At 36.1% G+C, this 25,037-nt stretch overlaps 1 protein-coding gene across 1 annotated transcript in view; it reads left to right on the top strand.

Moving 5' to 3' along the window:
* Nucleotides 1-13,276: 13,276 nt before the first annotated feature.
* Nucleotides 13,277-25,037, top strand: part of LOC149776629 (uncharacterized) — a 52,782-nt gene continuing 41,021 nt past the window's right edge. The window contains exons 1-3 of the mRNA XM_089941324.1: nucleotides 13,277-13,868; nucleotides 18,566-18,706; nucleotides 21,890-22,150. Coding sequence (XP_089797450.1) covers nucleotides 13,341-13,868; nucleotides 18,566-18,706; nucleotides 21,890-22,150 — 930 coding nt within the window. The 5' untranslated portion in view covers nucleotides 13,277-13,340. The remainder of the gene's footprint in view (nucleotides 13,869-18,565; nucleotides 18,707-21,889; nucleotides 22,151-25,037) is intronic.

Here is a 25,037-nt window from a genome sequence, read left to right as displayed (position 1 = left end):
AGGTGTCCTCCCTGATATCTTTTATTGATATTGGGGTTCAAATGTTAAGGTCACTGAACTGAAGAAAGGAAAATGGTTTCTGCGCAGTAACATTATATCTACCCAACAAACCTTGGAACAAACTTGGTGCATGGCTGGGACTTGGAGTAAGGTACAGGGTTATCTGTTTGTAAGTCATAAGGTCAGAGATCAAAGTCATTATAACTGTGAAATGCACGACAGTCATAGCATATGACATACCAACTTCAAGTTTGCGGGGCTTTCTTTTTGGGGCACATAAAAGTCGATCAGCTTTGGCATGAAATTGACTCTGGGGATTATTAAACACCTGGCAGGTATATGCTTTGCCATTCATTGTACTCTTGTTTTGTTTAATTTTCAAACTCCTTATGTTTCCAATACATTTATCAGCATAAATCACTTTTAACATTGAGTTTTCAGTTTCTGTTGTATAAAGTATTACATGGTTTTAAGTCATAATATGTACAGCCAAGTCAAAATGAATGTATCGTTGAGATTTTCAGATCCCCATTTTACAAACAGGTTGAGATGTATGACCCTGAAAGAGAGTCTTCATGACTACACAGGTCTTGGTGTGAGGATTCTGCACAGTAATGTTAAGTTCGGTGTTATCACTCAGCTTGGTTCTCTGATTAGTGTTATGCTTGCAGGTTTCAACACTGTATGAGTGTGGTCCATAAGATGTAACATTTATAGTGACTGTCATGGGGAGATCCTCAGTAAGCATGATGATCCACAGAGCAGAACCATCAACTGGGACAACACAGATATGACCATGTGGTCCATTGAACCTTGGGAAATTGCAAAGATCTTTATGACCAGTTATAGGAATATGACTGATCTGCCATGGGAACTTGACTTGGATAGTCCACTGCTACTGTCACTAATTAAGTTCTGAGTTTAATCCACTCACTGTGCAGCTGGTATCTGATGCAAATGTTGTTCATTCCTTTATTTGTATTGTAAAAATGGGTCACTGAAACAGTTTCTTCTGTCTGTCCATCTGTCATGCTATCTTCCGTAGTTTAGACAGATTGCTGTAAAAAAGTGCTCTTGGTGGCAGGGTCCAGTTTTGTAAATTGGCCCCTGGCAAATTTCTTAACTTAAGGCTATTGTGACTTTTTCATGTATACCTTCCACAGTTGCTCTGTAGTATGTTGATAGTGAAATACCAATAATCGGCAAGGAAGAAGAGCTAGCCTCCCAAAGCAGTAGACACGTGGGTTCAAGACAAATAGAGTATCTCAAAAACTGCTTGGATGACAACTATTCTGAATTGCACCAAACTATTTAGTAGACAATGTTTTTCAAAATTTTCATCCCGGGAAAGAGCTTGCGTTTGCACTGTGAGCACCATATGCTGTCAAAAATGGCCTTTGGATGTGAAAAATGCATGTATAAAATAGGGGTTGGGGTGCATAAACTTCTTCTGCTATGAACTGCCATTGACTTCTCTGGTCAAGTGAATACAATTCTTATGCTTTGTTTTAATATAGGTATCTAAAAATATGGACCTTTTTGACCTCACTTGTGTGTTTGATTTTTTATGATTTTTTTATACTAGGTCGCTCATTGCGGTGTTAAATTTGTACATAAAAGCTGGCCCCTGCCCCCCCTTACCACTGGGACAGTTTCCATACAGTAGTACTGTGAGATTTATTCCCCTTTCTTATGAACTCTTCTCCATAAGACCTGTTTCCTTTTTTAGTTGTAACGCATTTAGGCAGAAATGTGAATGAGTTTTTACAGCTTACCCATCGCTGAATCTGAAGCCCACCATGGTGTGAGTAGCTTTGTAAATTATAGTTAATAACACATTTAAATTCTGCTATGGATGTCAACTGAAGATGACAGTCAGTTCTGATATTGTGATCATTGACAATATGCAATGTCATGTGTCCCACAAGTGCATGTGATGCCACTTGTTGTGTTAGATTTATCATAAACCTTGCAAGAAATACAAAATATTGTGGTCCAGTACTTGGTAGAAAAGACTGTTTTGGATATATAAAGTGCTTTGGTTTTGATCAGTAAGTATGTATCAGACTCTGACATAAAAAAAAGGAATTCAAATTAAAATTATACATGAAGGAATTGGAGTTGAGGAAGCTGGAACTTCAGAAAGATGAAGAAAAACCAATGCAAATGCAGTTGTAATTGGAGAAAGAGGAAGAACAAAATAAATTTGTAAAAGAGAAAGAACAAATGTTATTACAAAAAGAAGAAAAATTAACATACAAATGCAGTTAGATATTATGGCCCATACAAAATTAGAAGAAAATGAAAGAAAAATTATAATGTTAGTGCTCCTGGGATCTAAATGAATTCTAAGAGTACCAGTATATAATTGAAAGAAATAGCCAGGTTAAACATGTAATCAATTTAGTTGTACCTGTCCCACTTATTGAAGATTTAAGTGAAGGAATATCATCAGATTCTACTGATATTGGAGTGACAAATCTTCAGAATTCAGAAAGATCTGGACCAGAAACTTTCACATTTGCAAGTGCAAGAAAGAAATAAACTTAAACATTTATTATTTGAATATGGTCACTTATTTCCAGATGTTCCTACAAGAATGAACAAAATTTTCCATGGCATTGAAGTTGTAAATTCCAAACCTGTGAAACAATACCTGTACAGGATGAACCCTCTCAAACAGGAATACATGAAAAAAGAAATTCAGTATTTACTGGAGAATGATTTTATAGAGCCCAGTAAAAGTGACTGAGTTCACCATGCATAGTTGTTCCAAAACCAGATAAAACTTTCCATTTGTGCACTGATTATAGGAAGGTGAATAGTGTGACAAAAACAGATTCATTTTCATTACCAAGAATCAACGACTGTATTGATAAGATCAGAAATGCCAAGTACATGTATGTGACCAAATTTGACCTTCTGAAAGGATTTTGGCAAATTTTACTAATGGAAAGAGGAAAGGAAATTTTGGCATTCGTGACTCCACATGGACTTTATCAATATAAAGTAATGCCATTTGGGATGAAAGGGTCGCCAAGTACTTTTCAGCATCTCATGAATATGATTAGCTATGGTCTAGACAACTGTGATGCTTACTTCGATGATGTCATCATCTACAATGACACCTGGAAAGAACATTTAGCAACAATAAATTTGGAAATTCTTTGACAGACTCATAGATGCAAGTTTGACAATTAATTTATCCAAAAGTGATTTCTGCTGTGCTAGTGGAACTTTTCTAGGACATATCATGGGACATGCACAAGTTAAACCTATAGATAGGTCAGAGGCTATCTGTGAATTCCCTGTGCCTGTAAATAAAAAGCAGCTGATGAGATTTTTAGGTATGGCTGGCTACTATCATAAATTTTGTTCCAATTTTTCTATGATTGCTGAACCACTGACAAATTTATTGAGTAAGAAAAACAAGTTCCTTTGCATCGAAAAATGTCAGAAGGCTTTCGACAAGTTGAAAGCCATACTTAAAAGCATACCAGTTCTTACAGCTCCAAATTTCAGCCAATCATTTAAACTGTCTGTTGATGCAAGTGATGTTGGGGTTGGAGCAGTTTTGTTTCAAGAAGACGAAAATGGTATTGATCATCCAGTGCGTTATTTTTCTAAGAAATAAAATAAGCACCAAATAAATTATTCATTAATAGAGAAGGATTGTATGGCTTTGATATTGGCATTACAACATTTTGAGGTTTACATTAGTTCAGCTCCTTCTTCAATTATTGTGTTTAGTGACCACAACCCCCTTACTTTCATTGGCAAGATGAAAAATAAACATAAGTCTACTAAGGTGAAGTTTGTTGTTACAGGAATATAATATTGATATCAGGCACATCAAGGGAAAATATAATTTAATAGCAGATGCACTTTTCCATGTTTAGAAATGTATTATTTCATGTATACTTTATGTAATTTATAAGAGTTCTTTTTAACTTTATGAATAATTAATCTATTGTCAAAAGAAAGCTTTATAAGTCTTTCTTTTTCTTTATGGGGGAAGTGTTATGTATATTTGATTTAATTTATATTTGATTTAATTTAATTGTTTGTAAGTTTTATAATCTTTTTATTTTACATGTCAAAGTAATGTAATTTTGTTTACTAGGAATTTGATATTTTCCAGAAAGTTCAGTTTGACCCGACTCTTTTCATAAACACCTAATAATAGTAGCACTGTTTCCTTTTTTGACTTAGTGCCCAACCTTGATTCAGAAATCACTGAGACAAGTAAAGAACCTTCCATTTTTATTTTATTCTCGGAGTAAAATGATTGGTTTTTATCAAGGTCATACTGAGAGTATGTGACTTTAGATTGTAAACAGCCTGTATTTTGCAATTCTGGGTTTTCCTAATTGCGCATTAGTTAGATATAATAGTGATATTTAGAGAGATATTTCTCATTTGGGCTTCTAAACACTGGAACGTAAAGATGTTCCTTTATTTTGTGACAGTTTGGAGTTATATTTTAATTTTTATTCAAATTATTTGGATTCTAAAAGATTAATTCTTTTTCCTGGAAATATTTTAGTGTTCATACAGAATTCTTGGACAAAGACATTCAGAATTCAAACACCGGAATATTATTTTCTGTGGTTCACAAAGGACTGTAAACATCAGCACTATACTGCCTACATTATATGTCATCGCCTTCCATTTTGGATTTTTCGTCGGGACTCGAACTTGAATTCATTAGAACATTTCATTACTAGGACTTCTGAAATTTAATTCATAGATTATTCTTCGATTTGACTCTTAAAACCGTAAGTTCTTATTTTTTCATTTTTACAGTGTTTTACCAGGGAAATAATTATTTGTTACATTTTTCAAAGCTTGTTGTTTTCACAATTTCTTTTGTTACTGTTTATTAGAGCCTAAGCAAGTAACATAAGATTAATGACCTGCCACTTTTACTAAGGGACTCTATCATCTTCAGATCTGTATGCAGATGACACAACATTGTCAGGCATCAAAAACACAAATCATGAACTCGAAATTTCTTTACAGTATGCCCTAAACAAACTGGACAACTGGTGCACATGCAATGGCATGATGGTAAATACTGGTAAAACTAAAATATTACTTATTTCAACCTGGCAAGAAAGAACATGTCTTGTTAGTGATGAACTATGTCTGACATAGAAGGATAAAAATTTGCAAATGGTCTGTCATGATAGACTACTTAGTGTTTTGGTAGATAATAACCTATCATGGACTGAACATATAAAACATATCAATAAAAAGTCAATTCAAGTTATGGCTTCTCAGTAGGATAAGGCATTTTCTTCCTGAAAGGCACAGAAAACTATTTTATAACATTTACATACAACCCTATTTAGATTAGTATGGTACGTAAATTCAAATGATAAAGACATAGCAAAGCTGGCACATTGTCAAAAAAGAGCATTTGGGCTAATATCAGTCCAGAAAGAAAGCAAGGAAAATTTAGCTGGTAAGTTAAAAATATTACCTATTAAAGACAATCTGTTTGAGAAAAGACAAATGAATGTACAGGATATCCAATAAGTATAGGCTACCTGGCAATTCTCCCCACCTATGGTCCATGTCTACCAAACAGTATAAAATTCTCTAACCAAATAAGGAATTATTTACAAACAAAAGTTTCCAGTACTCTGTATTTACAAAAAATGTTTCCAGTACTCGATAACTTTGCTCTGGAATAGTATTCCAGTTGAGATTAGAAATGCCCACTCGTTTCCTTCTTCCAGACCCAGTATATCCTGTGGCTTCAGAGATGCAGCTAAAATAAATAAATTCCTTTGTATGAGGGCCTCAAGGTAGATTAGTTCTTAGCTAATTGTGTTACCCTTTTTAAATAAAGTAGTTATTATTATTATTATTATTACTGATTGAAAAACTGATTGTGCCCAATGGTCTATCCTTATCCCAAGGACCAGGTCAATCCTGTGTCATAAATTGGAATCTGATGACACCCTGTGACCATATATACCCTTACTGGGCATGATGATGTCCTCACCCTGTGACCATATATTCCCTTACTGGGCATGATGATGTCCTCACCCTGTGACCATATATGCACCTACTGGGCATGATGACGTCCTCACCCTGTGACCATATATTCCCTTACTGGGCATGATGATGTCCTCACTCTGTGACCATATATGCACCTACTGGGCATGATGATGTCCTCACCCTGTGACCATATATGCCTTTACTGGGCATGATGATGTCCTCACCCTGTGACCATATATGCACTTACTGGGCATGATGATGTCCTCACCCTGTGACCATATATGCCCTTACTAGACATGTTGATGTCCTCACTCTGTGACCATATATGCACTTACTGGGCATGATGATGTCCTCACTCTGTGACCATATATGCCCTTACTGGGCATGATGATGTCCTCACCCTGTGCTGGGCATGAAAACCAAATTCAGAAATGCAAGTGAAATTGATCCCTCCTGTTCATGACACAAAGATGTCTCCAGGTAAGTTTCCTTCTGACTTGGTATCATTCTGTACTGGATTGCTAACAACCCATTTTACAGTAACTAATATATGTACTTTGCATGGATGCTTTTTCAAATGGTGATTATTGTTACCATCAGACCTCATTTTTGTACTTATTTATTATTTCAGAGCTGATGGAAATGGCCAAAAAATATAGATGCAGCTGTACCTGATTTATAACCTTGTATCAACAGAAGATGAAGTGTGTTGTTAGTCACAGGGACCCATTTCATTTTCACTAAGGAAGAAGAAATAGAATGTAAGTACACATATTTGCTTAGTTTAATGGCTAGATTGCAAAGTTACTGCAGCTTTTGGATTAATGATACCTGTATGTCCATCTGATTGGCATCAAGACAAATTCCAGAGCACATTTTTTAATGTTATTTTTTTAAATTGCTATTTTGAATTTTATTATCATAACAACACCAGTATGAAAGAAATTAAAACCAACCCAAGAAAAGGGAATCGGAATGTATGCAATGTGAAGTTTGTTTGTATTATGCCATCCACAATGTGGGCTGTATTGTTATAATTTTGTTCATCTGTCCTTGTATTGATTTGTTTCCAATTTTCTTTTCGCACGTTAACTAGAGTTATCCATTATCAACAGTTACCAGTCTCTGGATAGCTTGAATTTAAAGTAAGGACGAAGCCTACTAAATTTGGTTTCACATGGTCACGTATCAAGGTCACTGACTCAAAGAAGAAAAATGGTTTCTGCACAAAAACATTTGTTCTGCAGCATAGACAATGACTATACTTTGTGGATGGCTTCACTTGTTTGAAAGGAAGAAGCCTGTTGATTCTATGGGGTCAGAAGTACAAACGTTCTAGATCATATGACTGAAGGAAGAGATATAGTTCTTCTTCAGATATGTTACCAATCATAATAGCTTAAGAGTACTACTACTACCTTGCAAATGCAACCCTCCCAGAGATAATTTTTTTAACTAAAAAGAGCTAAAAGTTATCTGCCTGGCGGTCAGGTTTACTAATTTCCCCTGACATAGGGAATGCAGCAAAACCTATGAATATCTCAGTTACTACTTCTGCTTTTGATGAGAAGTACAGTCTCAACATGATAGACCTTGCAAATGCCAGAATTAACACAGAAACAAGTTGGAGGAGTTCTCACTTCTCCATCTATATTTCCAACTTGTTCTTCTTTCTATCTCGACAAAGTTCTGCCTATACAATTATAGCCACACTTTGTGTTCTTTACACACATACTTGTACTTATGTGCTTGCATGGGTAGCCTATGCAACTTCAGAGCTAAGTTCGGGCTGTAGTTTTATTATGTTAATGTGCATGCCCCTGAGACCTATATAAAACTGTTTGTTTAATTCCACAATGACTAGCTACATACAGGTGAGTGTTTTCTTCTAATACACACTTCACTGCATTTTCCTGTACATGTCATCCTTGAACCTCTTACAGGTAGTATGGCGAATTATTTTGGCAAATTCATTTTCTGTTGTCCAGGTAACTCATTAAGGCATAGCATTCCACCAACTTTCTGTTCAAATAATAAGTGACAGGTGCAGAGCTGCCACAGGTGTATTTGTTATGCTTTAGTTGTCTTACAGATTCAACCACTGGCAAAGTGCAGAAATACATGACTATGGACGAAGACACTATAAACATTCATGCTGACATAACCTCATTGCAGAATATTTTGGCAGATAAGGAGATAATTCATCTAAGGACTCTCCAGTTACAGAACGCTGGAAATCTACATCATCAGAGATGGCCCTGGCACCTATGTCACTGACATTGCTAGATATTTCTCTAGGCCTTGCCGTCTCCATGTTCCACTCTTCAGTTCCTGATGATATACAATGAGTGAATGAAAAACAAAGCATCCTACCAATACACAGACCAGTTATGTGAATCAAACATCCCATACCCTGTCCTAACATGTTGACATGGATGACGACCTCTCTACAAGCATGGGACCGCTTTGGTGGCCTAGTGGTTAGAGGGTTCGCCTCAGATGGGGGAGGTCATGGGTTCGATCCCTGGCCGAGTCTTACCAGAGACTTAAAAAATAGTACTAACAGCTGCCTCGCTTGGTGTTCAGCATTAAGAGGTTAGTGTTAGGACTGGTCGGTCTGGTGTCAGGATAATGTGACTGGGTGGGACATCACGCTACATGTCTGCGGAATGATGCCCCAGTGCTAGACATCACTATAAACTGCCACATTGCAGACGTCGTAGTGATATGACTGAAATTTTTTTAAAGCTATGTTAAAAATCAAAATCACATCACATCACTCTACAAGCATGGCCTATTTTTGTTGTGACTGGCCTAGGTCTACTACAAGGGATCTTTAGGACAAAGTCCTCAGCACAATAAGTTCCTGGAAATCAATCTGTCGTCCAGTCTGTCAGACCTGGTGTATACAGGTAATTGTGGAGATAAGTCTAACCTACATATGACCTCACTGCTCTCTCCATTTACAATGCTGAGGACATTACCTCAGCCTTGGACAGATACCACCTATCATTTGTCTCAACTCTTGGTCAGTAGAGAGGACACTTTAATTGCTGACCATTTGGAAATCACCATTTCTACTTTGAGGCACTCCACAAATTTTGTCAGTGGCAGACCTACACACTCTTTGCCAGCTCTGTCTCAGGCAACTCAAGAAGTGTCTGTGTCACTTCATGCAAGCAGAGATGATTACGCTTGCTCTCATGCTCCTTCATTGCTTCTCAGACTCATTATGTTGCAGGAAGATTTTCTTGATCTTATAAATAAAAATGAAGAATTCAACTAAAATTACTTCTGCAGTCTGGCAGAATCACAGACATTTTGGAACTATTTGCATCAACTTTTCATCAGCAGCTCTATTCTTGCCATACACCTGTTTTTCATTTGGAAACCTGTACAGTTGACTGGGACATCACAGCTGAGGATGACAAAACCATACTCAATTCATACAGATCAAACATCTTGCAATGACACTCAAGAATTGGGATGCAATGTAATAGCTGTGGGCTCTATGTTGGGCTTGGTATTGATGGCTGTCTTCCAACAGGTGGAACAGAGTGCATAATATCTTGCTCCAAATTTCATGGAACATGCATGGGAGTCAATCTCCAGAACGGCCCATATTGTGTATCATACCATAGTCAGTGCCATCAGAGCAGATGCAAATTTAAAATAAAATACACTGTACTCCATCTCCATCTTCCTTTAAGATCATCATAAGACCAGGCTACGATCATAACCATTATCCTCTAACCTACTTTAACAGCCAGATTGACGAAGTATGCAAACAAGCCACTAAGAATACAAATTTTCCTGTCCCTCAGCTGCATCATCAATACAGGGATGTTTTGGGAAATCAATAAATGGACATGACTTGAACATAATCCTCTGACAAGTCGCCTAATAATAGTTCCTCATGTCAAAAGCCACTGTTAATGCAAACTACTGTGGACAAAAGACAGGGAAGTAGCAATCGTGTATGCCAAAGTTTCTCTACACGACAGCCTCCATCTCTCAAAAATGACATTGCCTCCACACCATCCTTCTCACAGATCCTGTAAAGACAAAGGCTTCTGTTCTTTGCTACCAAATTGGACAAGATTTGCCATAAAGATCACTGAACTTAATAATAACTTTCAAAACACCTTCTCTTCTGTTCAGAGTCTCATCAGCTACAAACGTTCCAACAGAGTCTTTCAAAGCCCCCACCTTGCAGCATGAAATAAGCAACCTTCTCCAGAAAAGGGTGGTAGAAATCATGCAAAATTCAAATTGCCAGGGATTTTATTCCAGACTTGTCTTGGCCCCAAAGGCAAAGAGAACTCTGCATCCTGTCATTGATCTAAGCATTTTCAATCAATTCATTCACGTTCCTTGGCTCTCAAAGGAAATATCATAGCGCATTTTGTATCGCTGATCAAGAGGGATACTTAGCAATCAGCGTGGACTTAAGAGACGCATATCTTCATGTCCCAACTCATAAGGCTTCCAGAAAGTTCCTGCATTTCGCCTACAGCATCTTTTGTCTCATCTATTCAAACAATCACAATGGCAGTTGTTTCACACCCAATCCAGACCTACTGAACCTGCATGTCTGGATCATATCAAATAGACCTTCTGACACAACAGCTCTTGCAACCAGTCATGGAGAGAATCACCAGGCAAGAAGACCCTCCACTCTTAAAGCAAATGGAAACTCTTTACACAGTGGTAAACACAAAAACACATTCTACCACCACATGCATCTATACCTGGAATAAAAGCTAACTTCTTCCTCTGGCTATTTCACAAGAAAAAGTTAGCACCAAGAACAATCAAAGGTTACCGATCCATGACAAAACAAAGACTTATTATGACCTCCTTACCAACTTTGATTATTCATGCCAAAATATTGGCCCTGTACCCAAATGGAACCTATCATTGGTATTAACCTGGTTGAACAAAACATCATTTGAACTCTATTCAAAGACATCTTTGGCTCTCTTTTCACACAAGACATGCTTCCTTATCACATTGGCAATGTCAGGCAGAATCAGTCTAATACACACCCTTTCGGGAGACCCAAATTACTTGCAGTTCCAACAAGACAGGCCAGTTTCTCTTATGATGGTTCAATCTTTCATCACCAAGAACAGGCTTCCGCTCATGGGCAACCAGACCTTGGTACTGAAATCACTGTCTACTTTGGACACTTCCACTCTAGGCCACCTATAAGATCCAGTATAAGCCTTGAAGTGGTATAATAAAAAGACAGCCGTGGCATTGAGGGAAATCACACATATTTTTACCTCTCAAACAGGGAAAGGGCGATACAACAACACAGACCCTCTTGTCCTGAATTAAGTGGATTATTCACTCTGCATCTTGAGAGATTAATTTCAGTTCATTAGGTTACAGCAGTTGCCACAAGCCTTTGACCAGAATTGTTCTTTAACTGACATTATACATGTCGTGGGATGGACATCTGAGCCCACGCTTGCCAGTTTTTACCCTGGAGGTTTTTAACCAGCCACCTTCCCAGGTCATTTGTCACCTTCATAAGGTGTGGCTTCATGACTTCAACCGTATTTGTGGGAGGGAAACTTTTTTCCTTTTCCGAAGCTGCTCCCTGACAAATGGATTCTTCTCCAGTCAACTTACCTAGAAACTGTCAAACATACCTTAGGGGACTGGAGTTCTCTTCTCCGGGGTATGCATCCATCCACCTCTTACCTATTCTTCTAAGGTATTATGATTGGGTAACATATTTAAAAAAGAAGCTAATTTTTTCTAGTAAATTCTGTTTCTTTGCAAATACTTACACAATGATATTACACATACACCCTTCCAGCCTCCAGCAGTTACATCCATATAGAGAGCAAGCCTTACACTCCAGTAGTAAAACAGATATTCATGGGTTTTGCCAACAATCCCTGTTTTAATGGGAGTTCACTCTGCCTGACTGCCACCTAGGTAGGCAGATAACTTTAATCCCGCTTTAGCTAAAATGTTTTATCTGGGGTGGCTGGATTTGCAAGGTAGTAGTAGTCTCCTAATGTATTATGATTTGGTAAGTATTTATGAAGAAACATATTTTATTTGTAAAAAAAAAAAATTCACAAACTAAAATCAGTTATACATTACAGACCAAACCAAATTGTGAAATGCTCACACTTGGCGTAAGGAAAAAAGTCTTGATTTGGGTGGTTTAAAAGTTGAATATCAAGTTCGTAGACTGAAGGAGGCGAAATGCTTTTTTGCCATCATACCCTTAGTTATATATCACATACCTGAAGCAATTAACTTTATGAATGGCTTGCACATGGGGTAAGGAAAAAGTCTGTTGATTTGGAGGTTAAAAGGTCAAATATCAAGGTGACAGGCTGAAAGAATAAAACAAAATTACATAAAAATTTCAGTTCCTTCACCAGAGTTTGATAATGACTTGCATGTGGGCTATGAATGAAGCCTGCTGTTCAGGACATGAAAAGATTGGAGTTCAGTGTCACTGACAAAGTGGAAAAATGATTTTTTAAGTTTAACTTTAAATAAGTTTAAATAAACAATGTTGTTGTTGTTGTTGTGGGGTTTAACACCATTTTTCTGCACAAGATAGGCTATACATGGCGGCCAGTATTAATGGTGGAGGAAGAACCAGGGAAAACCCTGGAAAGAACCACTGACCCATGAGAAGCTACTGGCAAGCCTTCTCACATAACCACATTGGCCGAACCCGAGACTTGAACCCATGCAGACAGAGGTGAAATGGCAGTGATCCGTAATGGTGAGCACTTTAGACCACTTGGCCACTCGGGGCCCCAGTAAACAATGTACTAGGTCTTAAGTTTGTGGAGAGATTGCACTTAATGTACAGAACAATTTTTTAATTTTGGTCAAGGTCATTATGGCTAGAAGGAAAAGGGAATTTTCAGAATAATGTTTGTTATAGTGTAGGTTTCTTGTATATTGTAGATGGCAATTGCACTTAATGTAATAAACATGTACTGGTTTCAGAGGTCATAGGTCATGATAAGATGAGTAAGGAAATAACGGTTTCTTTTCAGAATGTTAACTGCATACCTTATCCAGAAATTCCATTTCATTGAAATCCATTAGTCAGTAATTGCCAGAGTCAACCATCCCCTACTGGTGCCTACATAAAGGACTATCAGACACTGGTTATGTATATGATGTACCCTTGAAGGCATTACTCTTGAGATTGCTATTACATATTAAGTTGGAATCACTTATTAGCAGCACAATATATTAAACTGTCTTTTTGATTTCAGATTGAAGATAAAACAAAATATTTATTGATGATTTCTTTGTTTTTGTTGGACAATTTGTTTAACATGGTTAACAATTTTACTGTGTACAGGCAAAATAATACAAGTGTACCATCGAGGTTTGCAGATCCTCAATATGTGAACTGGCTGAAATGTGCATCTTCGCTTGTGATCTTGAAAGAGAGTCTTCATGACTACACAGGGGATGGAGTGAGGAGATTGCATGATAATGTTAAGCACAGTGTTACCACTCAACTCAGTTCTCAGTATCAGTGCAGTGATTGCAGCTTTAAGGGAATCCACCAGAATAAGTCCACACTAGATTGGTACATCAAATGTAAAAAGAGTATCTGTAATGTCTGGCTGAATGAGATCCTTAATAAGCACAATGAACCACATTGCAAAACCATCAACTGGAGAAATGCAGACATTACCCAGTGGCCCACTGACCCATGGGAAATTGCAAAGATCTATATGACCAAAGGTCATTGGAATAATGCTAATCTTCCACAAGATCTTGACACTCCAGCACTGTTGTCACTGCTTAAATACTGTAAAGAGTTTGACCCAATCGATGTGCAGCTAGTATCTAAGGTATGTACGTTGCCGTTTTTCTTTTGTCATGTATTTTTTATCATTTACCCTTCAGGACATTGTGTAATGGATATTTTAATCCACCCATCTGTACATCTGTATTCTCTTGTGTAGTTTTAAATAGAACATAACTATACATCGTGGAATTAACAAAACATCTTGGAAAAGGTCCTTCATTACATGTATGTCCAGTGTTACAGCTTATATATTTCTAGCTCCATCACTACCCTGTAACCTTTAATAAACTTACTGGTCATGAAGACACAAATTTAGGTATGTAACTGACATAGGCCCCGGGGTCTATTTTCTGGTTAACTTGTGAAGAATAAACTATTCCTCAACCAGCTCTTCTAGAAGTATAAAAGTCTGCTTATTTATTATTGTGTGAAAGGTGTTTCTTCAGAATGAATTCCATGATCCTTCTAACAACAGTTTTGAGTAACTGCAGACTGAAATCAGTTTGCTCTTGGACTGGTATGCATTTATTGCTATTGAAGAAAGGAAATAAAGGGATTATGTTGAGCTTGATAAAGCAAATGAAAAACAAACTTCTGGTAGAAATTATGGACAGAAAATTGACAAAATTGGCAATATTCTTAACAGAATCTTGTTTTTATTAAGGAGAAATACTCTTCAGCCCTGGAGGACTGAATACAGTGACCAGAAAGTTGCATGACCAACAGGAATATTAACAAATGTCACCATATAATCGAGTGACTGATCAAAATGAAATTGCTAGCTAGTCAGCATCACTCTGTGCTTATGGTCTTATCCAAACCACTGTCATGTCAGAATTTCTGTATTTCTAATTCTTTCTCACTTTATCTTCTTTGGGTCATCAACCTCTTTGTGCAGACTGTGCTCTCATTCCACTGTGCAGTCTTGTATGGAGCTATTTCCTTCGAATAAGAATGCAGTACCCAGCCTAAATATGTTTTAGGTTCTTCTTTTATGTCAAATATACATTGAAATTCAACAGACAAACTATGGTCATTTTGCACCCTGATAAACATTTCACTACCCTATTAATGTAAATTTATGTCTTTCTAGCTGCTTTTGCATTTCATACCAAGATCATGACAAAATTAACCCACTCAAATATTAATACTGCACTGCTGTGGCTATAAATTACCAGCTTCTTGATTCTCGGTTGAAGAAAATTTACAACTAAATTACATATAAATTAATGGACTTAGCTCCTGGTCCTAACTACATTACTTTGCTAATTAGTGATTCACTGAGATGCCTTTCCATACATAGAAAAATCAATTCTTAGCATACATCATTTAAGGCAAATAAATTAATTCTCACAAAGCGTATCTGAAGAAGTACATGAAATCTTTATGACAAAAGAACTAAATCTGAATTCATTCATATAATACATGAGTATTATAACATTCAAAACAAAATTTATGTTGGAAAAGACTTTGGGAAAAATTGAAATATTAATTTAAAATGAACAAATTCAATAAATAATTACAAACTTACGTAAATGAACATACATTGTATGCAATGAAGACTAACCATTGCTTTATCCAACTCTTACACCTCCTTATGAAGTCAGATCTCTTTCCCTTTATGTCCCTCAATTTCCGACATGCATACTTGGACAGCTTATTGAGAAATCTTATATTTCCCAGAGCTAAATTCTGGTTTGCCTTAGAAACTTAGACTGAATAATTTCACAGGGGGAACTTCTTGAAAGCCTAAATTCTCTCTGGGAACAAACACCCCCTTGTCTAGCTCAGCCAATTAGGATTACTTCTTTAACTGCCATTATGTTTTATCATTCCCACAGAAGTCAGAATATTCTTCTCTAGACCACCTTTTTCATAACTATTCTGGAAAATATCATATTGTTGCAAATGGCCCATGACTCCCAAAATTTCCCTGGTTTGTCTCAACTCTTGACATTTTCTTTTATTGATCTTGCATTAACACTGAACTATTGTCTGGTTCTAACCATGAACTGAGCAAGTCCTAATTAAAATCCACTTATGCTCCCAAACAGGAGAGGTTAATTATTATAAGTTGTCAAGCGATAGCAAGATTATTCAATAAATACATCAGTCTTAATGGTTGATTGTCATGCTGAACACACCAGAATACACTGAAATATTCTAAACAATTTTGCACCATTACAGCCTGGTGGTGATGTTTTGCATTTGATGCAGTTAATATTGAATCAAACCAGATGACAAAAACTTTTGCTTTGGACCTAGTCAGATTTACTTCTGACCCTTCTCACCTGATTTCAGATATTTTGAAATTTATGTTGTGATATGGGGTCAGAGTTGATCAAAAGTTGAATTTCTCCAATGTGTGGTGTTGGCATAGGGTAGCCACTTACTACTGGGCTTAACAAACTCAAAGGACCTTAGATCGAGCCATAACAATAGGAAGATGATTTCTTTTCTCAGAAATTGTGAGTATTACTTTAGTGATAGATGAAACAAAACTACATTGTTGATGACATTTGACTTGGTACTTGCCATTTGTGTTGCCAGTCATGTGACCACCAGATCTCATAACCTACATATCCATGACATCAGAGGTCCAATTGTCCAGTGATACTAATGCAAACCTTCTTTCCAGTGGTGCTATACACAAAATTTGAACACATTAAATGAAAGTCACATAATGTTTATAACAAAATTAATGAAAGGAAAGGTATTTCATGACATTTTTATTCCGAGAACAACTTCTGGAAAGTAATTAATGTGACAGCAAATTTGAGAAAGCCAGACTTGCCAAGCAGAGATCAAGAAAGAGACTTACACGATTGAACACCTGGCATTTTATACCATGCATACCAATATTAAGTACCATCATTAAATTAAAAGAAGGAATGAAAATACATATCACGCAGTGAATTGGTCCTCAAAAATCTAATTAAGAATATGTGTTTTATAGTAAACAATACTAAATGCTGTATGAGTTGACAATAAGGGAATAAGGTCGGATATACAACGAGGGGAAAATAGTTGCCACATGTACTGTACCATGAGGCTGCCTATTTAGGTACCTTTAGTTTAACAGAATTGGGAATCCTTTATTTGTCAATCAATTGCTGGTGCGTACATAACACACAATAATGTAGAATGTAGTTTATTTGAATTACGGTGGGGCGCCAGTCATTTTCACAAAACAGTTTACATTGATAAGGATTAACTTTTAATTAATCACGCTGGCTTTCTTGCTCATTTATTTAAGACTAATCTTTAGCTATTGTGCAGTTTGACCTGACCATAGCTGACCAGAATATGAAAATAGGGCATGCCCTGGGGGAAAATAGGGTGCATCACGGGGAGAAACGATGAGTCTTTTTGCGAATATCATGCATATTGGACCAGGAAGATTGATCAGTATTTAGTGAAAACAAGGCTTTAAAAATGCCACAATAAACCTTCCAATTTTAGGTCCCAGTCTCTATTTTTTTTATTCATAATCCCTACTTGGCCTTTAAATAGGTCATAGGTATGCCTTACATCCCGTTTTACAAAACTACAGTAATTGTGATATTTTTGTGGAATAAAAGGCAATTACACATCAATGTACTGGTATAGTTACCGGTCAAAATTCCCTCTTAACACAGCCAGTTTCTGGGTTTTAATGATTAACTGGCCTGCTGTCACAAAATGAAGACAAATTCACTGACTATCAACATAGGAGATGTCATAACATCAAGTTTTCCATTGTATGGAAAATTATATTTGTTCAGCCAAAACACAAAGCTAAAATTGATTGATGTTGATCTTAGTTGATCTTATATGAGAATTTTAGCCTTTATTATTACCAGTCTTCGTGAACATGTAAATTATGCTGGTTATGTGCCTTGTACAATTAAATGTGCATACCTTTTTCAAAATATTACCTCAATTTGTAGGATCGCTTATATAACTGAAAATGAATAAGTCATGAGTGCGTGATTCAACATAAATGAAATGGCTATTATGGACTAGCTGAAATGTTATCTGGAAGAATGCAATTTGGTCGAAACAATGAATAAAGCAAAATCTGCACCTAATATGTTTGGGAATAAATAAGGATTTAAGTGATGCTATGTACTGTGCAAGTACAGTACATTATAGTTCAGCCTGGTCTCAAGGGTGAACTCAACTGGCCTGCGAATTATGATGTCTGTATTTACCTTTATTTAACTTCGTGTTGGAGAAATCAGAAAACATGCACATGCAAAATAATAACAAAATCAATCATAGTACTTTATAACAGTTTAATAATTGTCAGGTCACTGAAAGTTACTTATTTTTACATGCTTATGTCTCTGGACATGAAAAAGTTATTGTTTTGTGTCCCAAGATATTAAACTAGTCAACAAAAAGACCTAAAAACTGTCAAGTTTAGACATTGGCCAGCTGATAAGCAGTTCACCCCCCCCTTCCAGACCTTTATTTTTTCCTAAATTACAATACACTCCCATCCCGTATTTACTGCAGTCAGGTAAACACAGAGGTTATGAAATACTTGCATTCATGAATATAACTTTGAATAGTATTTATTTTCATATTATAATAAAATAAATGATCTATTTTCATGGCGTTTTTGTCATTTTGTTACAAATTTAATATTTGCATTTCTATTCTTACGTTATCTTTGACAATGACATTACATTGGTCTGATATTTCCTTGGCTGATATCGAATCCTAATCTGTTTTTACCAATACGTTGTCTTCCAGATCATTGACACCAGAAACGAGGTTCTCCATTCCCCAGATCTTAGGGTGAGTGACACAGACAAAGACACCTGGATGGACTGTATGTTGTCACTTGTTTCTGATCTGAACATTCAAGGAGTGGCCTACACTAATATATACAAGGTTAGACATAACTTTTATCATACCCACATACATAGCAAGTGAGACATAATGGTAACTTTTTTCCAGTCTGAACATTTAGGGAGTGGCTTACACTAATACAGGCAAGGTTATATTTTATTTTTGTCAATTAGCCCACATTAGTAGCAAGTCAGACATGACTGTCTCTTTTTTATAGTCTGAAAAATTAAGGAGTGGCTGTCACTATTGATAGATAGACAGACAGACAGACACACACAGAGGCAATTTTATTGATCCCTGTTGAGTGGAATTTGAGATGTATCAGTTAAGGGTTTGGTTAAAGTTATCAGTTTGCCTGTATTTATTTAATCCCTAGATGGATTCTTGTTATACATGGCATGAATCACAAAGCTTACAAAATGTGCTGTGTGACACTTGTCCCTGTTATTTGGATCATGATCACAGTAGTAACAGAATAGGGATTTAGTTATAGGCTTTCATTTCCTTATTTTATTCCCAAACCACGTGTTGGAATTTGTTCATGCATGGAATTAAACCTTTTGAAGCTTATAAAATGTTGTTATGCAACATACTTGTTTACCCTTTGACCTTGGGTCAAGGTCATATTCATATAAGATTTGCATTAAGTCTTTGCTTCAGGTTTTTTGTTCGCTTCTATTTCTAAATTCCTTGATGGGGCTTGGAAATATAATTATCTCTATGCAGCAATGGATAACTCATTTTGCAGCACACTTGATTTCATGGTCAAGTTCACAGTCATGGAGTCATGAAGATCTGCATTATGGCTCTGGTTAGAGTTGTGTATTTGCTTATATGTAATAAACCCCTTGATATATTCCATTTATATTTGTGATGAATCAGTATGAAGCAAGACTATTCATTCTGCAATATACTTGTTTTACCTTTCCATTTTTGAGGTAAAATTCCCACATTCTAAAGAAATGATTTGATTATACTGGCATGATATGCATACCTGGCCTTATTACAAATCTGAATGAAATGTTTGTATAACTGGTACTACATTATACACTATAGACATTTGGAAATAGTCTGATCTGTACCATCATAAACTTTACCGTAATCTTAATTCAATGATTTACAGAGCTGGTTTGCTTTTCTGTTTTTCAATTAATATTTACTTCATTAAAAGGATGGGAACAAGCTGATAGTCAGAAAAATATAGAGTTCATACCTGCCAAGTGCCCCATTTTTCCTGTATTTGTCCCATATGTTGGACCTGAATATGGGTGTACATTTATCTTGCTAAAAATATGTTTTCTAATAGAAAAAAATAATTAAAAAATTTCCTTGCAATTTTCTGTTTAGAACAGGTATTTATTCCTTTCTGATAGAAGTGTATCGCATGTATGTAGGAATAGAGTTCTAAAATATGTTTGGTTTATTCGAAATCGAGGCTACCGCTATCACTGTATTTCATCCTCGTAATATTCAGCTTCTAATCATATCTGAAAGAAAAGCAAAATATTCAGAATTTGCTCGGGGAAAGAAAAGAAAACAGAATTGGAAGGACAATTGTGCCATCTTGTTTAGATTTATGAAACCATCTAGTAAAGGAGAAAACTTCACGTTTTGCAAATTGTGTAATGTGATTTCGCTACTGGGCATGGAGGCGCCCATGACACACAAGACCATGATAAAGCTAATAAACATCAGCTTGCTGCTTCATCGTCATCGGCTCAGTCTGAACTTACCATAGGGAACCATGATGTAATTTGATTGAAATTTGGTTTATTAAATTTCTTTTAGAAATGGAACCTTTCTCTTTCAGCTACTAGTGTTTCTGGTGATTTATTTCACACACATTTTCCAGACAGTAAAATTGCATTGGATTACTCATGTGCTTAAACAGTTCACTAAGAAAATCACACAGAATTGAGATCTTCAGTGAAAGATGGTACATTGGAATTGATAATGATTATTAAAAAAAAGGTATGGAAAAGGCTCTTAATAGACTGTGTCTGAGTGTGTTGCACTCTTGCACCTTCTAAATGGGCACCCATAATGAACAATGTGCCCGTTCAGAAGGTGCAAGAGTGCAATACATGCATCTTTGACATTAAATAGTTAAGTAAGTTACTATCCTACTTCACTAATGGCTGTATATGTTGTAAATATTTACATATGAAATAAAATTTTAAAATTCAGTATTTATTCCTGAAAATCAGTATTTTTGTCATAAGCAGTCAGTATTTTTCTACTGGGGAGGGTGGCAGCTATGAGAGTTGCATAATTTTTTCTGCCCATGCATCAGAGATTAGGCAGGTGTCAATAAGTGAGTTGTTGAACCTTGGTAAAGTGTCATTAAGCTGGCTATTGAGTCATGTAAAGTGTCATTAAGCTGGCTATTGAGTCATGTAATTTAGAGTCATTTGGTTGTCGATTCTCTGTAAAGTGTCAATAAGCTGGTTTTCGAACCTCTTTATAGTATCAATCAATTGGTTGTTGGAATATCAACAAATTGTGGTATAAATAGCGTGCATCAATTGTAGCACTTGTAGCTTCCATAAGCAGATGATGTAGATGAGACTGGGTTGATTCACTTGTTCTAAGAATTTCTAGGACAGGTAATTGGTGTATCTTAGGATTGACAAGGTCTTTCCATCTGGAAAGGTAAAAGCTTCATCAAAGAACAAGGATGCCCTATAGAGCATGAGCTTAAAGTAATTTAACTGAGTTTAAAGTAAATGTTCATTCTTTTAGTAGTGTACTAAGAATGTAATTAGTTCATAGCAAATGATGATGTAAGGGGCAGGGTCCCTTAATTGTGAAAAGGGTCCAGAAACTTTGATCATTTTCTTGGAAAGCTGAGAAAACACTAGAATTTGTCATCAAAGGGATGTAGTGGGATGTTGGATACACAGAGGTGTATTTACACAAATAAATTACATACCATTTCTTTATTTTAGTCATTATTATTATTATTATTATTATTTGCATTGACAATAACAAGATTATTGCTTTGTCATCAATGGCTAAACAAAGTACTGAGAGTCCAAAATGAAAATAGGATCTTCACAGTGGAAACTCAATGTTGCCCTCTGGCTATAGTTTTTATTCCATATTTTGTTGATTTTTACCTGCAGTTTAACAATCAGACATCGACAGAAATGTTATAATTGTAATAATTAGATTTAGATCTGAAGTCTACAGAAATGTTAATATTGTCATCATTTCCATGCAAAGCTGAAGACGGAAGACATCGATGTCAGTTTCCGAGACCAAGAAATTAAAGTATTGCAGAATCTAGTATCAGAGGTACTGAATGAGGTGAAAACACTGAAGGGTGACAGTGAGTTATTGAAAAATACCCAAAGCCAGCACAGGGAAGAAATTGACACGGTTAAAGGAACAGCAGGAGACCATGAAGCAAAAATTATTGGACTTCAGACACAGACTCAGCAGCTGGAAACTGACTTAAGAGGACAAAAGTCTCAGATGGAATCGGTGAGTAGTAGTAGTAATAATAATAATAATAATAATAATTAATGGCTTGCACAGCCGTCTGCCCTAGTAATAGTATTTAGGCTGGTTTCTTCATATCTTGAAGTTGGGAAGCTTTCTTTGGCATGAAATCTGAAGAACTTTGGATAGTATTAATGCAGTAGACCTGTCCTGGATTATTTTGTTGAATTTGTAAACATGACCTTTTCTGATTGGTCAATGCCAGCTTGAGACCCTATAAATTTCGTTACTGTTAGCAGATATGCTGCCAGGATGTGTGATCATGGGTTTTTCACAACAGGAACCATTATTCATGCAAATTCTCAAAATCAATGGGGAAAGGTTATAGAGATTGTTTGTGGTTCCTGCAGTTAGTTGTAAACAATGTGTGCTGTAATTTTTATTTTCGTTTTGTTTTCTTTTTAAGACAAAAATTAAAAAATAATAGCTAGTCAAATTAAGTCATGTTTGTCCATTTTGTAGGTGATCTCATCAAGCTATACTAAGGTAGATTTAGTGTTGAATACAAGCATCTGTATGATTGAGATCTGTTGCTATCTTTGCAGAAACTATCAAGGGGTTCCAGTTTAATTGTCTCTAGAGTGGTATATCAAATTGATCCACTGATTAGCCACCATGACAGAATTGAATTCATTGTAATAAGCAATGCATTTTGTGGATACTGAAACAAAAGATAACTGGTTTCTTTACAGTAAGATAATTTGCTATGGTTGATACTGTGGAGCTAAAGGAAGCTCTAATGTTCTGATGTGAAATGAAAATGTCGCAAAGCCCAATGACACAGAAACAGTTGGTACCTCATCCATAGTACGTTGAAATGGAGGCTGAGAAAAAGGGAAGAAAAGGAACCGAAATTCCAGGACATGTTAAGGAAAGAATCAACAAGGGGGAACTTCATGTGTTATCTGTCAAGAATATAAGAAGGATAATCCATTTACTAACAAAAATGTTGAACAGGGTAGCTGATGTTCTTCAAAGGCTGTGTATGTATGTGCGTGATTTGGATTTTAAACATAGCTTTAACAACTTTTCAGTCATATCGCTATAATGTCTGCAGAGTGGCAGTTTATGGTGATGTTTAGCACTGGGGCATCATGTCCCACCCATTCACCTTACTCTGACACCAGGCCAACCAGTCCTAACACTAACCTCTTAATGTAGCTGCTGGTACCATTTTTATTAGTCTTTAGTATGGCTCAGCTGGGGTTCGAACCCATGACATCTCGCATCCAAGGTGGACACTCTAACCACTTAGGCCACCTGAGTGATGCTTTCAAAGGTTGCAAACTGCAAAAATGTGATCCTACAAAATAAATATCCTAGGGACAACATGATAAAGTTATAAATATCATGAAGACTATTTTCTGAATTGGTTTAAATTGAGCAAAGTTGCAGTGGTTCTTGTACCACTCCAGTGGCCTAAGTGATCAGAATGTCTGCTTTGGACATTAGAGCAGTGGTAGATTCTAAAATACTTTTAAACCATATCTATAAATTCACAAGACAATGTTTCAAGAGTTTCATTTTGGACATTCCCTTAAAAGAAAGCAATGCAAGAGAAAAAAATGTTTATAAATCCATCATAACCAGGTGTTTAAAAATTAAGTAATGATAGTTTATCAAAGGTCTTAGAGAAATCCCCAGGGAAAATGTCTTATTTGCAACCAACTGAGTCACCCTCTGAAAAGTCTTTATTATTGCTATCATTATTATTATCATTTTCGTTATTTTTATTGTTATTACCAGTATTATTATTATTATCACCTCATCTCTACTTTTAGGTTTTTGCAATGAATTGTTCTATTCCTAAGCATTACACATAGCCATGTAACTAATCCCATTTGCATGGGTTATTGCTGCACAGTTCTTGAATACTAATTTAAAGCATTGCTGATGTCAAGAAATCTAGGAATATTCACATTACACACACTTTGCAGTGGTGTTAGGAATATTTACAGTACACCCACTTTGCAGTGGTGTTAGGAATATTCACATTACTCCCATTTTTTAAGGGTATTAGGAAAATTTACAGTACAATCATGTGATGGTGTTAGGAATATTCACAGTAAACCCACTTTACAATGGTGTTAGGAATATTCACAGTAAACCCACTTTGTAGTGATGTTAGGAATATTCACATTACACCCATGTTGTAATGGTGCTAGGAATAGTCACAGTACACCCATGTTGTAATCATGTTAGGAATATTCACATTACACCCATGTTGTAATGGTGCTAGGAATATTCACATTACACCCATGTTGTAATGGTGCTAGGAATATTCACATTACACCCATGTTGTAATCATGTTAGGAATATTCACATTACACTCACTTTATTATGGTGCTAGGAATATTCACATTACACCCATGTTGTAATCATGTTAGGAATATTCACATTACACTCACTTTATTATGGTGCTAGGAATATTCACATTACACCCATGTTGTAATCATGTTAGGAATATTCACATTACACTCACTTTATTATGGTGTTAGGAATATTCACAGTATACCCACTTTATTATGGTGTTAGGAATATTCACAGTACACCCATGTGATGGTGTTAGGAATATTCACAGTACACCTACTTTATAATATCAGGATTTGCACAGTCATTACAGGTCATTGAAAGTCATTGAGAAGTGAACACCTCAATTTTAGGCCTTGGAAGTCATTCAGAATGAACACCTCAAATCTAGGCCTTGGAAGTCTTTTAGAAATAAACACCTCAATTCTAGGCCTTGAAAGTCATTGATATTTAAGCTAGTTTGTTGAAAGTTGAATTTTAGAGAGTTTGCTTAAAAAGTTAAATAACGTTGAAAATTTTACTTTTAAGTAATTATTTTAATGTTCTTTCATGATTGGAA

This window comes from Sinohyriopsis cumingii, chromosome 18 (genome assembly GCF_028554795.1).
Source record: "Sinohyriopsis cumingii isolate HCF-2022 chromosome 18, ASM2855479v2, whole genome shotgun sequence".
NCBI lineage: Eukaryota > Metazoa > Mollusca > Bivalvia > Unionida > Unionidae > Sinohyriopsis > Sinohyriopsis cumingii.
This window is presented reverse-complemented; position numbering and strand designations above follow the sequence as displayed.